Source organism: Natator depressus, chromosome 1 (genome assembly GCF_965152275.1).
Source record: "Natator depressus isolate rNatDep1 chromosome 1, rNatDep2.hap1, whole genome shotgun sequence".
Taxonomy (NCBI): Eukaryota; Metazoa; Chordata; order Testudines; family Cheloniidae; genus Natator; species Natator depressus.
Window position 1 is genome coordinate 316898584 of NC_134234.1, and position 14774 is coordinate 316913357.

The following is a 14774-nucleotide window of genomic DNA, read 5'->3' on the forward strand; positions in this document are numbered from 1 at the left end:
AGCACAAAGTAGACTGGGGATATCTCCTGTCTCTCCTATCACCCTGTGACCCATTTTGTTTTCTCTCTGTCTCCTCGGAACACTGTCAAGGAGGGGTGGGAGGCTCTTGCCAATTCCACAGTGAATGAATGGGACTTTCTTGAGGAGGACTGAAGTCTGGAGATGGGGGTAGACCCAAGAATACCAAAGCAATTAGTGACCGTTTGGAAGTCATCTTCTCAAATCGGCTGGGAGGATGCCTTCATGGACCGCGCCGTGAAGAAAAGTTTTTAGGAGTGATTCCCCCTTTGAGCATTCAAGTGGTGTATGTGCTCCGCCTGGGCAGAAGCAGCACTTCAAGTGTCCATCATTAATAAGAACAGCTGTCTTGCAAAAGGGACAGGACTTAAATCTGGGAGATTTGACTCTCCCAGGTCCAGGGGTGGCTGTGGCTAGAGCACCTCCTATCTAAAAGATTTCTTCCTTTTTATTGCATGCCAACAAGCTTAAAAACTATATTAATCTAACTATACTAAAAATTATACCTACAACACTAGATAAATAAAAGCCAATTGCATCGTGCAGAGATATGGGACCTGCCGACGAAGTACCATGGGCAGTAAGAAAGAACTGAAAGGCAGCTGAGCCAACCCCAACCTTTATGCCATTGGCTACGGAGCACTGTAGGGTATGCAGGATGCAGGAATGGCTCCAATTGACACTGGCATTCAAAAGATTCCAATTTCACAAGCATGGAGCACACATGCATGAGAAGTGGAATACATATGGACAATCACTTGAAGAACAAACTGAAATTCCCACCTAAATCCACTAACATTTTGATAAAATAACTTGGTATATTACACAAAATTGATTACATACATATATCGAATAGGCTATACATTTTCAGTCTCCTAAACAATTTATCTTTAAGACTGGTTTTCATTCCCTCATTTTGTCATTTGTTATGACACTAATAAGGTACGCAGAGATATGTCAAGAATTCAGAATGTAAATATGTGCAAACAAGTTTAACACTGGTGCAAGAAAAGCTTACAATACGTATAATGAAAAAAGACAATTCATCTTTTCAAGAAGATTATTCAATATTAAGCTATTTAAGAAATAACATTTCTTTTTCTCTCTCATCATTGACAAGGTACTGTCACAAATATATGCTTAGTTCTGCTTGGCATCACTTTGTTAATGCTCTGTTCATTAATTTAACGAACTACCAGGAGAATATGTTTAGAATGGGCAAGGCATTATCTCTTGCATTTCATTTAATTAAACTCTGCTATACCAATACGACAGTCAGCATTTCATGAAGGGAATTATTTTAAGGATGAAGGTAGAAAATATTTCAAAGTTCCCTGCTAAAACATGAAAGCATAATCTAAAATTATCCCTGCAACTTACTGTAATTTATCTACAATATTAAAGATGTTATTTCCAGAGTTAGTAATTAATTGGATTCCACAGAGAAATTATTCAGGCATTCTTGATAGCAAAACGATCCACAAAGGAACAAAACATAGTGCCGAAGGACAACCATAAACAACCACTGTGACTCTGCTGAATTACAACAATCACTGAGCTTAATGTGAAATAAATGCTGGCTGCCTTTTGTATGTGGCCATTACTCTGCTGCAAAGAGATTGCCATTGAATTTTGATTACATTGCCTTAATAAAAAGTAATGAAAGTGGCTCATGCTCTAGTGGCTTTCCTTTAAATGATACACAACAGTGATCTTGCAAAGGCCACTATGCCACAAGTTGATTGAGTATGACACCTCGCCTAAGAAAGGCTGTGTTACACTCTCATGGTAGATAACTTCACTGATATTGGCTAGACTACTCGCAAAGCTTTTAACTAAAGACTTTCAATGAAGCACCATTTAGAGTCTAGGTTAGCTTTTAAGACTTACCATCGATCCGGCTAACAAGTTCTTCCAGCATTTTCACTTTCTTTTGAATCCCTGGCTGTGCAAAGGTGTAGTTATCCTAAGGAGGAAAAGATCATATAAATAATACGTAATAGCAAAAATTATGAAGACTTTTCATTTGCTTATTTAAATCCACATATTTTTGTTTGATATAAAATATAAACTTTTCAGATGAGGACAATGGCATTTAAAAAAATGAAAGTTCTGTTTCTATATATTTATTATTAATAATCAGTAATTAATCACATTCCATAGATGTAGTGGTGATCTCCATGTCCAGTGGCTTACCTTTCATTTTTGACTGCCTCACTTGTACTTCAGTCGCTAATCCATCCCCACTGGAATTTATGTTAAGATTCTAAACCTCTGAGTAGATAACAAAAGGGCCGCAGGCCCTTTTAAATTGCCCTGGTGGGCTGCAGGGCTCCTAGGCACACAGGGTGGTGCTGGAGGTGGCAATGGCAGCTAGGAGGGAATATGGAAGCCCTGGCTGTGCAGGAAGCGCACGCCCAGCAGCACAGCCAGCAGCTCACTGTGCAACAGACAGCGCAGGCGCAGCACTGCCCAAATGTCAAGAGGACCTTTCTAGGGGGCCCACTGACTGTTCTGCCCCTGGAAGAGCTGTCCGTAGGATACGGCAATCAGGGCAACCGCTCTGGGCCCCATGCTTTGGGGGCCCCGCGGGCCGGCAACATTGGCCAGCACAGTCGGCCCCGGAAGTGATGGATTCGTCACTTCCGCCCCAGGTTCCGCACCTTCATAGGGACAGCCCTGGTCCTGGGGCCCGGAATTCCTGTTGGCAGACCTGGTCACAGGTAAAATTGTGAACCCAAGTGCAACATGCAAATTCCACAATTGTGCAGACAGACTGAATATTTGTATGTGCAAATGCCTGATCTGAAACAATGGCAAATGGTCATGCAAATTATTGTAGTTGTACAGATGTGAGTTCTGATGTATTGAGAGCTAATAGCTTGAAAGTCTATAGACAGGGAATACCACACTTTGGTTATACTTCAGAAGAGGAGATGAAACTCTCCCCTCCACACAACGCTTATCAATATTTTGAAGAGAAAAGTTACTTGAATACATTGTAGAATATCTAAATATTTTGTAGCATTCTTCCTCTCGCAGCCACCGTGCAGCAGGACTCATGGTACTATGGCATGATTTTAAACATATAGAGAGATTAAAAGAAACCCCAGTACCAACACAATTTTTTTTTAAAAGAATGCAAACATTTTAAAAATTGTTTTCCTATAAAATGTGGCATACACAAAATATCTAATGAGGTGATATAGTGTAAAAGATATTTTGGCATAACTCACTGGCGACATGCCATTGGTGAGCTGTGTAGCCATCCCAAAATCATGCTAATAAAACCATCCTTGCTGTTGGAATGCTAATCTTTCCATTCCTATCTTGATTTCAGCTGGGTAACCTTAACTTTGCATTAATGCAGCGTTGAACATTTAACAGTACTTATTTTTTTTAAATACAATTTTGATGCATACATATTAATTTCTTCAATTATATTTACAGGGTTTATAAAAATTTATAAAGTGTCATTTAGATTTTTTAAAATCTATAATGTCCTAAAACTGAACAAAAATATTAAAACTTTGTTTGTGTTTAACAATCGTTATATAAGTTAGAATAGAACAGATCAGAATATGGAAACAAAGTGTACTAACTTATGGATAATAGTGAACTGAAGAAACACAATACGCAGTAACTAAATGCATTTTTTCTGGTAACCTGAGTTTCATTTCGAGTAGACTCACTAAGGGCCTGATCCAAATTCCATGGACGTAAATGGGATTCTTTCTACCAACCTCAATGAGATTTGGATTCCCAACAAAGACATTATATGAAGCTGTTCACCAATGTACATTTTCCCCAACTACCAAAAAAACAATCTGACAAATTAGCATGATTAGTAGCCTCTGATCAGCAGAAATCAAGAACTGGACTAAAATGGATATTACAGATCAGCTATATTGGCAGAGGTGTGTTGGAAAGTTTACATAGTACCCATTTAAAATATGTTGGATTATAGCCTGTACTAGTCCTCAATTTTACAAATACTAAAATCTAATTTGAAAAAGCAAATTCAAAAGTTCACAAGGGAAAATTACTTACAGGTACTGTAGTCTGTTGCCCACCCTAAAACAGTGAACTGAGGTCCCAACACCATTATGATGCCACCAACCAGAAAGCGAGGTACAGATTTGTGAAGTCCCACTCTCACCCCGCAGATTACACCCATCCATTAATTAGAGACATTTCCAGATAAAAATTAGTATGCAAAATAGTAAAAAAAATAACAAAACAGTACCAGCACATTATCCAGCATAGGGTAGGATTGGATGGAAGAAGAGAGGACTACACCGAACAGATAACCGGTAATTTTCCCTTGTCATACATCTCTCTCTTCTCCCATCCTATGACAAGGGATAAAAGACCAGACAGAAGATGTAGCAAACAGTGATAGTGCTGCTAAAAAAAAAAAAAAAAAAAAAGTCAGACCCAAAAAATCATGAGCCTGGGTTAAAAAAATAATCTGACTAAAAATGCCTCTCATATAGCCCTCCTTTTCCCTTCTTATTCTCCCTCTGACACACGTTACACGGCATCTGGCCTCCAACATTTCCCTGCATCCTGTCTGCAACCCATTTCCCCCATATTTCCTCGTAGGCTCTTCCATCTGCCTCCTCCCTGCCCGCCCCTCCCATTTCTTTGCATACCCACAGCAAGCCTCCTGCTCTCCACATTCCTCAAAGTTACTTGCCCTGTTTCCTAATATATTGCCATTCTCGGATACTCTCACAGTACCCATTCCTAGCACACCTGCATTCTCTTTTCCCATGCCTGACTCTCAGCTTCCCTCGGGGCAGCCTGGTTTTAGTCTCAGTGGAAATAGCAGGAGATGGCATCCATCTTTGTCTACTGGATGGCCAAAAAGCCATAATCCCACAATTGTGGAAGAAAGGCATATTGGTTAATAAAACCAACCTGCTTTAGAGAGGAAGTGAAGACAGTGATTAAAAATGTAATATATAATACATGGAATAAAGGGAAAATTGATATTAATTAATATAAATCAGAAGCCAGGAATTGTAGGGAATGTATAAGGGAAGCAAGGAGACACAAGAAGAAATCTATGACCAGCATAGTTAAAGACAATGAGAAGGAAGGGTTGTTTTTTTTAAAAAGTATATTAGAAATAAAAATAATCCTAACAATGGTATTGGTCCATCGCTAAATGGAAATTGGAGAAATATCAATAATAATTCAGAAAGTGTTCAATAAATATTTCTGTATGGTATGTGGGGAAAAAAACAGGTGTAGCCATATCATACAACGAGAACATACTTTCCATTTCACTAGTAATTGGGAAGACCTAAGTAACTATAGGCCTGTCAGTCTGACATTGATCCGCAGCTGATATGGGATTCAATTAATGAAGAATTAAAGATGGGTAATGTAATTAATCCAAATCAACATGTGTTTATGGAAAATAGATCCTGTCAAACTAACTTGCCTTTTTTTTTTTTTGGATGATATTACAAGTTTAATTCATAAAGATAACAGTGCTGATGTAATACACTTAGAGTTCTGCAAGGCATTTGATTTAGTCCCGTATGTTTTGATTAAAAAACTAGAATAATGTAAATTTAACATGGCACACACTAAATGGATTAAAAATTAGCTAACAGATAGTTCTCAAAATGTAACTGTAAACAGGGAATGATTGCCAAGCAGATGTGTTTCTAGTGGAGTCCTGTACGCATTGCTTCTTGGCCCTATGCTATCTCACATTTTATCAATGACCTGGAAGAAAACATAAAATCATCACTGATAAAGTTTTCCAAAGATACAAAAATTAGAGGAGTAAATAAAGAAGATGACAGATCACTGATTCAGAGTGATCTGGATCACTTGGTAAACTGGGCACAAGAAAACAATACATGTTTTAATATGGCTAAGCATAATTGTACATGTCGAGGAACAAAGAATGTAGAACCTACTTGCAAGATGGAGCACTCTATCTTGGGAAGCAGTGACTTTGAAAAAAAAATATTTGGGGCCATGCTGGATAATTAACTAAACATGAGCTCCTAGTGTGACACTGCAGCCAAAAGGGCTAAAGCTATCATTGTAGTATGAAAAGGGGATTCCTGAGTAACAGTAGAGAGGTTATTTTACCTCTGTATTTAGCGCTAGCATGACTACTCCTGGAATATAGTGTCCAGTTCTGGGGTCCACAAATCAAGTATGTAGATAAACTGAAGTAGGTTCAAAGAAGAGCCATGAGAACAAATAAAGGATTAAAAAACATGCTTTATAGTAATAGGCTCAAAGAGCTCAACCTACTTAGTTTAACCAAGAGAAGGTTAAGAGGTGACTTGATGACAGTCTAGAAGTACCAACCTGGGGAACAAACATTTGATAATGAGCTCTAAGGTATAACACAATCCAATGGCAGAAAGATGAAGCTACACAAATTCAAACAAAATAAGGTGTACATTTTTAACGGTAATTAGTAATTGGAACAATTTACCTGGCGGATTCCTCGTCACTCGCAATTTTTAAATCAAGCTTGGATGTTTTTCTAAAGGATATGCTGTAGGAATTATGTTGGGAAGTTCTATGGACTGTGTAATGGGAGATGGTGCCCCCCTTTGTGATGGCAGCCTCACTTCACCCGCAGAAGCCAAATGGACATGGTGTTCATCCTTCTAAGGTTAGCCTGTGGCTATTATAGCTAAAGGCAAAACTCAGAGATTGAATGCAGAAATTTACAAGAATCCTTATATCAGAAAGACAGAAAAGCAGATAGAAAAATGGTAAGGACTGACAACAGTGCATTAACCCCAGGAAGTGGGTTTACCTTGTATGCTACTACCAAAATCTTAAAGCCAAAAAGGCTTCCTGAGAGAGGAAAGGCCTAGGGAAACCTCAAGAAACTGTGTATAAACTCAAATGTTCCTCTCCTTGTAAGTCTTTAGTCAAAGGTGAAAGATGTACATGATCTGAAAAGAAACCAGGGTATTCTGAAAAAAACAAAAAGGAGTCCGGTGGCACCTTAAAGACTAACAGATTTATTTGGGTATAAGCTTTCGTGGGTAAAAAACCAGTTCTTCAGATGCATGGAGTGAAAATTACAGATGCAAGCATTATATACTGACACATGAAGAGAAGGGAGTTACCTCACAAATGGAGAACCAGTGTTGACAGGGCCAATTCAATCAGGGTGGATGTAGTCCACTCCCAATAGTTGATGAGGTGGTGTCAATTCCAGGAAGGGCAAAGCTGCTTTTTTAATGAGCCAGCCACTCCCAGTCCCTATTCAAGCCCAAATTAATGGTGTTAAAGTTGCAAATGAATTTTAGTTCTGCAGTTTCTCTTTGAAGTCTGTTTCTGCAGTTTTTTTGTTCAAGTATAGCTAGTTTTAAATCTGTTATAGAACGTCCAGGAAGATTGAAGTGTTCTCCTATTGGCTTTTGTATGTTACCATTCCTGATGTCCGATTGGTGTCCATTTATTCTTTTACGTAGTTATCAAGGTATTCTGATAACTCTGTATTGCATTATGGGGAAATAAGTCCTCACTGTCTCTGAACTGAAGGGTGCTCTAGACAAATGACATTTCATAAGCTCATGAAAAAGCTTACCAGCCTGGTCATGCTCAGTGATAATGCAGCTTCAAGACCCCCATAGCAAATCTGAGATGAATGTGACTGCAGAGTACAAGCCCCTGAGAATGAAAGTAAAGGAACCTGGGAAGTATCCACAGGGCACTGCTAGGCATATTCGGTCTGAAAACCAAGAGTGGCAGGGTGACCATCAAATCAGCAAAATCACAACTGTCAGGTCTTCACTGCCCTTCCTCGGTACTTTGGGCAGCAGCAGAAGTGTTGCAAAGGAGGTTATTAGGACTGAAAAGTCTGAGAACTCTCATGAAGGTTTCCAGAATCTGGTGTGCCTCACTTTGCCAATGATTTTAAAGACCAGACTGCATTCTCACAGAACCAACAGTTTGCAAATAAGTCAGTCTGCATGGAAAAAGATACCATTAATGAAAAGTTGGGTGTAATATGAGCTCCCACTCATGAAAATTATCCCATTCCGTCTATCCAGTGATTGCCATGAGAGTCAGATTCTCAAGAATGTATGCCCTTCAACACAAGCTGGAAAACACATCCCAAGTGTTAACACAAGGATCAAGGTTCTCCTAATACCATACTGAGAAGCAAGGAGAGTGGGAAAATGGATTTTCCCAGGAGAAAAGTAATGTCCATGAAGGAGGAAGACAGAACAAGGATATGACAGGAAGTCTGTTTTCTCTGAATCTGAGGCAGAAGGCTGTTAGACCATTAAAAGGCACCAGAAAGGGAGCTAAGGGGCCATGCGAGCTCTCTACGGTGCTTCAACAATGGATATTACAGACACCAAAGCCAAAAGGCAAGTGCTGTGGCAGGCACACCACCAAGAGCACTGCAGAGAGAGTTAAGCATTGGAGAATGCAACACAGAGAAAACTGAAGGGAAACCTGTCTGAGCATCAGGAGAGGGAAAAGTGGAACCTCCAGCGAAGGCCAGAGAAAATGACAAAATTTTACGAACAGATGGGAGTACGTGCTGGTTCCTTAGGTACCTCCCCTCCCCAGTAAGAGCACTCTGGTTATAGAGCATGAAGTTCTGTCTTCTGTACCGTCCCTCAGGATAGGATCCTCCCCCAAGAAACTACGGGGGGGATGAGATCCAAAATTCAAGGTTTAATCCACTGTAGTTGGATGAGAGAAGATTTAAAACCATCCTGCTCTTTAAAGCAGATTATCAAATTAAAATATAGTTCTGTACAGAACCTTTCATTTTCAAGGAACTCCAAAGTGCTTTGTAAAGTGATAAATTAGACACTGGTACTTTGGTAACTGTGTTTGCTAATAGACCAGCCATCCATTAGTCCATTTAACATTAGAAACTATTATACTAAGTGAGCAAATGTTGGCCAGAACACAAGGATAATCCCTTAACATTTTGGAATAGAGCCACATACTCTAACTTCCCAGTGGAAAGCCACCAGAGACAAGCAACCAAGTTTTCTGGTTAGCATTTCTTCTGAAGAATTGTACTTCTAACAGTGAAGTATTATACTAAGTGGCAACATTGCAAAGAAAGTAAAATCCAGATATAGGATTTAAATCTAGAACCTTTTAACTCCAAGGCAACTCCCTCTGAAAACCAATGTAAATATAAATAATTTGTATAATCTCAAATGCTCTCATTTCGTTTTCAAATTGTGTTTTTAGTGTTTACGTACAAAATGCATACATTACAATTAATGTTTTTCCTTGAATTCTAGCAAACATTTGCTCACTTAGTATAATAGTTTCTAACGTTAAATGGACCAATGAATAGGAATGAATAAGAATGAATAGGAGCCACATGAATAAGAAATCTCAGTTTATAGATTGTATTTTTAATGTGGTAGACAGAATCCTTGAATTTTCTAACTTCCTTTTTCTGCCACTTTTACTCTGTATATGTCATGAATACATCAAAATTTAAAATCGACTTGCCAACACCTTCTGATTAAGGCAATACTTAGGAACCAAGAGGCCAGCGTAAGAAGTTAAACATTCAAGTATTTTTTTCATAAATTTTAAAGACAGTCTACTGAAAAATGGAGAAAGACAAAAGAGGATTATAGATTATATAATTAAGGAAAAACAAAGGTATGAGAGAAGGCAGCAGTGAGCAAAATGAAAGGGGTAGGTTGCAGCCATACTGGGGGAGATAGGAGTAAAACAAGATGAAAGCCAGCTTTGCTAGAAAACTACTATTAACAAAGATATGTTACATTAACAGTTCATGTGACCAACCTCCACAGTGGCTAGAAAACTGTAATTCAAGTATTTCTAAAATTACTTCCATAGCATGAGGCTGTGCATTATTGTTACTCCAACCTTAAACATGGGATTTGTTTACACTCAAAAAGGTTTGCCATCTTAGCTATGTTAGCAAACCCTCCTAGTGCAGATACAGTTTATATCAGGAAAATAACTTTTTTGCCAGTATAATTTATACCAGTTTCCTGAACAAAATAATCTAAACCAGCAAAAGGACTTGTTTGCTGGTATAACTGGATCTATACTAGGACTTATAGCAACATAGCTAGGTCAGTATAAAAAAAAATCCTTACCCCTAACCAACATAAGTGCAGATGAGAACTAAGGGAACCAAGTTATAATTTGATCCATGGTCTCTTAAATATGCAAAGGCCAAATATTCAGATACAAGGGGCATGGTTCTACTTTCTAGGCAGAGAGACCCTTGTCATATCTATTCCCAAATATGAGGAACTGCCAAGGTAATTCTTGAAGAAATGTCAAGAATTATATTAATTGGTAGATTTTTATTTGCTTTTCCCTTTAACAAACAGTAGTAAAAAAGTATTTCAAATTAATGAGTACATTAGTTTGTTCAACTAGCTGTGTGATGGGACATGGACCATTACTACAAATAAAGGTGAACAAAACAATTATCTGTATTAACAGCACAACTGATATATAGACAGTAAACCTGTATGTGAGGCTTAAATTTCTGTAACAACGAAAAATTCCTGCATTAGAGACAAAAAAAAAAAAATCACACATTGACTCAAAAAGTAACATATTTAAGGAGTATGGACAACACTGACATTCCAATCAGTGCTATAACAGTATGAACGTTAAGTATTCATTTATATTTATTTTACTAGCAGGGCTGCATACCAGTAATGAAAGGACGACATACACAAAGGAATTTGGGGGAGATGTGGGACTGGTGAGGTTTTTTTTAAGTGAGTTAATAAATACCCAGGAAAGTTAAGGAAATTAATAGTGCTGCACTGAGTCAAGTTAACTACAGGCTGGTACTAGGTAAACTACTTCCATGAACATATTCGGCACTGGCACTCAATCCTGATCTAAACTTCTCTGCTACTCCAAATATTAGTTTCTCTAAAGCACAGATTTCAAAATATGCTGAAATGTGAAACTGTGGGAGAGCGTGGTAGTCTCATCGTAGTTTCCTATTTGTATGTGCTTTTACTGACTGAAACTTTAAGTCAATTCTTTAGAGATGAAAGGCAAGTAACAACCAACAGCACCACAAAGAAGAACAGATATGTTTAACATAAACTTTCTCAAATTTAAAAATCTCTCTGGGTTGGTTTTATTGCATTTCTGCTTGTGTGAAGAATGCTTTCAACTTGCACTCAAGAAAAAGATGTTAGTTCTCTTTTTAACTTACAACAAAGTCCCTTTCAAGTTTATCAGAGAAAGTCAAATTCTGTATGGCATTCAGTTAAATAATTAAAACCAAAACAACAACTTTAGTACAGATAGTTTTGAACTCAAAATCTATCCATTTCAATAAATGGAAAATGTCTAGTTTATTCCTTATGGATGCAGTCATTATTAAGGTAACATGGCACAATTTAGAGTCTTCAAGCAAATTTAGGAATGTTTTAATATACCCAAACTACAGATGTATAACTACAAAAAAAAGCAGTTAATTCTTGTTCCAGTATTAGACATAAGGTATACAATATATATTGTATACCTATATATTGTCTGGCTATACCGAAAGAACAACAGGGGATATTTGACATGGGTTTAATCAGGCTGCAACTTTATTAGATGTCTGGGACTACCCGTCAGATAAAAGCGTACAGTGAAGGTAACCCCATGTTTATTCCATAATTATCCAGGGGAGGAGGGGCTTTTATCAGCTCCCCCTCTTTTTCTATCCAGGTCACTCCAGCAAATCCACTGCTGGGACCTTACCATCCACCCCACCTCGTAGGAGAGTTAAGGTGGGCTATAAGAATGGGGGTTGGCTCCCTGCCATACCAATCATAGGAGTCCTCAACCACCCCCGTTTGTTCCTTTAACAAACACCTCCTTTCAAGTCCTTTTCTAAGCCATTTATCTGATCACTGTAAACCTTTCCTATGGAGTACTGCACTGGACATCATAACTTCTATATATATTATGCTTCTGTATCTTTTCCCTTTTTCATTCTTCACGATCCCCTACTAATTACATGTCAAGGTGTCGATAATGATCATTTACCCCACCCATCTCAGCATCCAATTCAAAACAGCAGTCTTGATTATCAAAGTTGTTAATTTGCTCTCCACTATCTCTCTGACCTCTTACCCACCTACTTCATTTCTCCAATTGTAAAGGAATACGGTGGAGTGTAATTCTCTCACTGGTGCTGGCTCATCTATCTGCAGCTATCCTTAGGCTACGTCTACACTACCCACCAGATCGGCGGGTAGTGATCGATCTATTGGGGATCCATTTATCTCGTCTAGCGTAGAAGCGATAAATCGATCCCCGATTGCTCTGCTGTTGACTCTGGAACTCCACCACTGCAAGAGGCGGAAGCTGAGTCGACGGGGGAGCAGTGGCCGTCGATCCCGCACCGCAAGGACGCGAAGTAAGTGATTCTAAGTCGATCTAAGATACGTCGACTTCAGCTACGCTATTCTCATAGCTGAAGTTGCATATCTTAGATTGATCCCCACCCCCAGTGCAGACCAGGCCTAAGTTCCCCAATATCTTCCCTCTATTCGGACAATGCTATAGAAATTACCTTCTCTCTGTCTTATAATAGACTTTTTTTTTAAAGTTATCTGTGATATTGTGGAGGAAGGACTCTACATAAGTGTAAAGTGCATTCTATTATCCCTAGTCCTTTAATGACTTATGTTGCAAAAACTAGCAATAAAAAACTAAGATTGAGAAATTAAGCAAGTAAAAGTCAGGGAATTCAAAAGCTGTTTCCACAGTAATATTGCACATCATTATGGAGTGTCAGTAGTGACTACATATGTTGGATCATATTAAAGAAGTTCTGTATTAAAATCACAAATTAGTTTGATTCCCCATAGTTTAAATTCCAGGATATTACTAATTCAGAGGTCTCTTGGTTTTTGATACTGTTTCTCTCCCTCTCTGTGTGAAACTTGCAAGCTGCTAATTGTGTTAGTACATTCTAAAACAGAGTCTGTTCTCAAAGCAATTCTTTGTAACAACAACACAGAGACACTCAAAGCAATACTCTGTAACAACAAAAACAGTACCCAGAGACTCCCCGCCCTTTTGTTGTATTCATCTCATTTTGTTAACAATTGTGATTAAATTAGAGATAGAGGATGTATGTGGATGGATGCTTGGTGTGGATAATAACTGAATGATCAGGGAGGTGCCAGCCTAAGAATCCAGTGTCCATCGGCTGAAGAAGCCGGCAAGTGGAAATAACCAGAGGACCCCCGGAGGGCAGACTGGAATCCACCCAACAGCCTCAAGGATGGGAGAACCAAAGAACAAGATAACATCTGGCAGCACGGAGCTGTCAGGAATGTGCCATCTGCTGATTGATTCAGCAACAGCATGATGAAGCAATTCCCATAGACTGGCATAGGAAGAAATTCCTATAAAAATAGACTCTAGAAAGTGAGAACTTTGGGGTCTGATTCTGCAAACCAACTTCCAGGAGCAGCAGATGAGCATCTGACAAGGCCCTGCTCCCTCCTCATGTCCAGGCCACCTGGCCAGTGGCTTGGCATGAGCAACTCTAAGGCTGGTAACTATGATAACTACCTTACCGAACCTCTGTGTGTGTGTGTGTGTGTGTGTGTGTGTGTGTGTGTGTGTGTGTGTGTGTGTAAGAATGAATGTGTGAATAAATATGAAATTGAATGGAATGTTATAGCTATAACTAACTGCTTACTATGATTCTTTCTGTATTCACAATAAATGTGGCATTTTGCCTTTTCCCCTTTAATAAGATCCTGCTGGTTTTTATTTTTATTGGTATAACAGAGTTGTGTTGAGATTTGCAGTTGAAGCAAGACTAAAATCCCTCTATTGCACAACTGAATTGTTGAATTCAATTTCCAAATTTGGCAGAAGGCAACTTTTCTATGTACTTTTCTGAACTGAACTATGGTTTTGTTAAGTACTTTTTTTTTAACTAGTGAAATCTTTAATAACTTGTAGAAAAAACATTTTAAACTGCTCCCATAGAATCACAGAACATCAGGATTGGAAGGGACCTCAGGAGGTCATCCAGTCCAACCCCCTGCTCAAAGCAGGACCAATCCCTAATTTTTGCCCCAGATCCTTAAATGGCCCCCTCAAGGATTGAACTCACTACCCTGGGTTTAGCGGGCCAATTGCTCAAACCACTGAGCTATCCCTCCCCCCATCTTTCCCCATTTTTTCACACACATTTCTGAACTGCCACACATGATACTTCTTCAGCGTTGACAACGAGACTTTTGAAATATTTCTATGGTAATGTCACCAGGAAGGATATTTCTAAGTTCGGCCAGGTCTATACTACCACTTATGTTGGCAAAACTTATGTCACTCAGTGGTGTGAAAAAACACACCCAGAGCAACATAGTTTTGCCAGCATAAGTGGTAGAGTGCATAGCGCTATGTCGGCGGGAGAGATTCTCCCACAGACATAGCTACGGCCGCTCATTGGGGGTGGTTTAATTATCTTGACAGGAGAGCTCACTCCCATTGACATAGAGCAGCTACAGGTGAGATCTTACAGTAGCACAGCTGCATCAGTACCGCTGTGCCATTGTAAGCTCTCTAGTGCACAAATAGCCTTATATGTTATATAGCACTCATCACCATAATATTTCCATGACTGTGAACAGCGTCTAACCGAAAGCAGCCATTTTAATTCAATTACACTTCCCAACAAGAGTCCCAGCCCGAGGATAAGGAGTACTACAGAGAAAGTAGAACCTAATGGAATATGTAATAAACAG

At 38.9% G+C, this 14774-nt stretch overlaps 1 protein-coding gene across 4 annotated transcripts in view; it reads right to left on the bottom strand.

Annotated features, from left to right (window-relative positions):
- The window catches only part of TBC1D22A (TBC1 domain family member 22A), a 531490-nt gene that overhangs the window by 307483 nt on the left and 209233 nt on the right, over positions 1 to 14774 (bottom strand). For all 4 annotated transcript variants that reach the window (XM_074942417.1, XM_074942415.1, XM_074942414.1 and 1 more), the window contains one exon: positions 1909 to 1984. In XM_074942417.1, coding sequence (XP_074798518.1) covers positions 1909 to 1984 — 76 coding nt within the window. The remainder of the gene's footprint in view (positions 1 to 1908; positions 1985 to 14774) is intronic.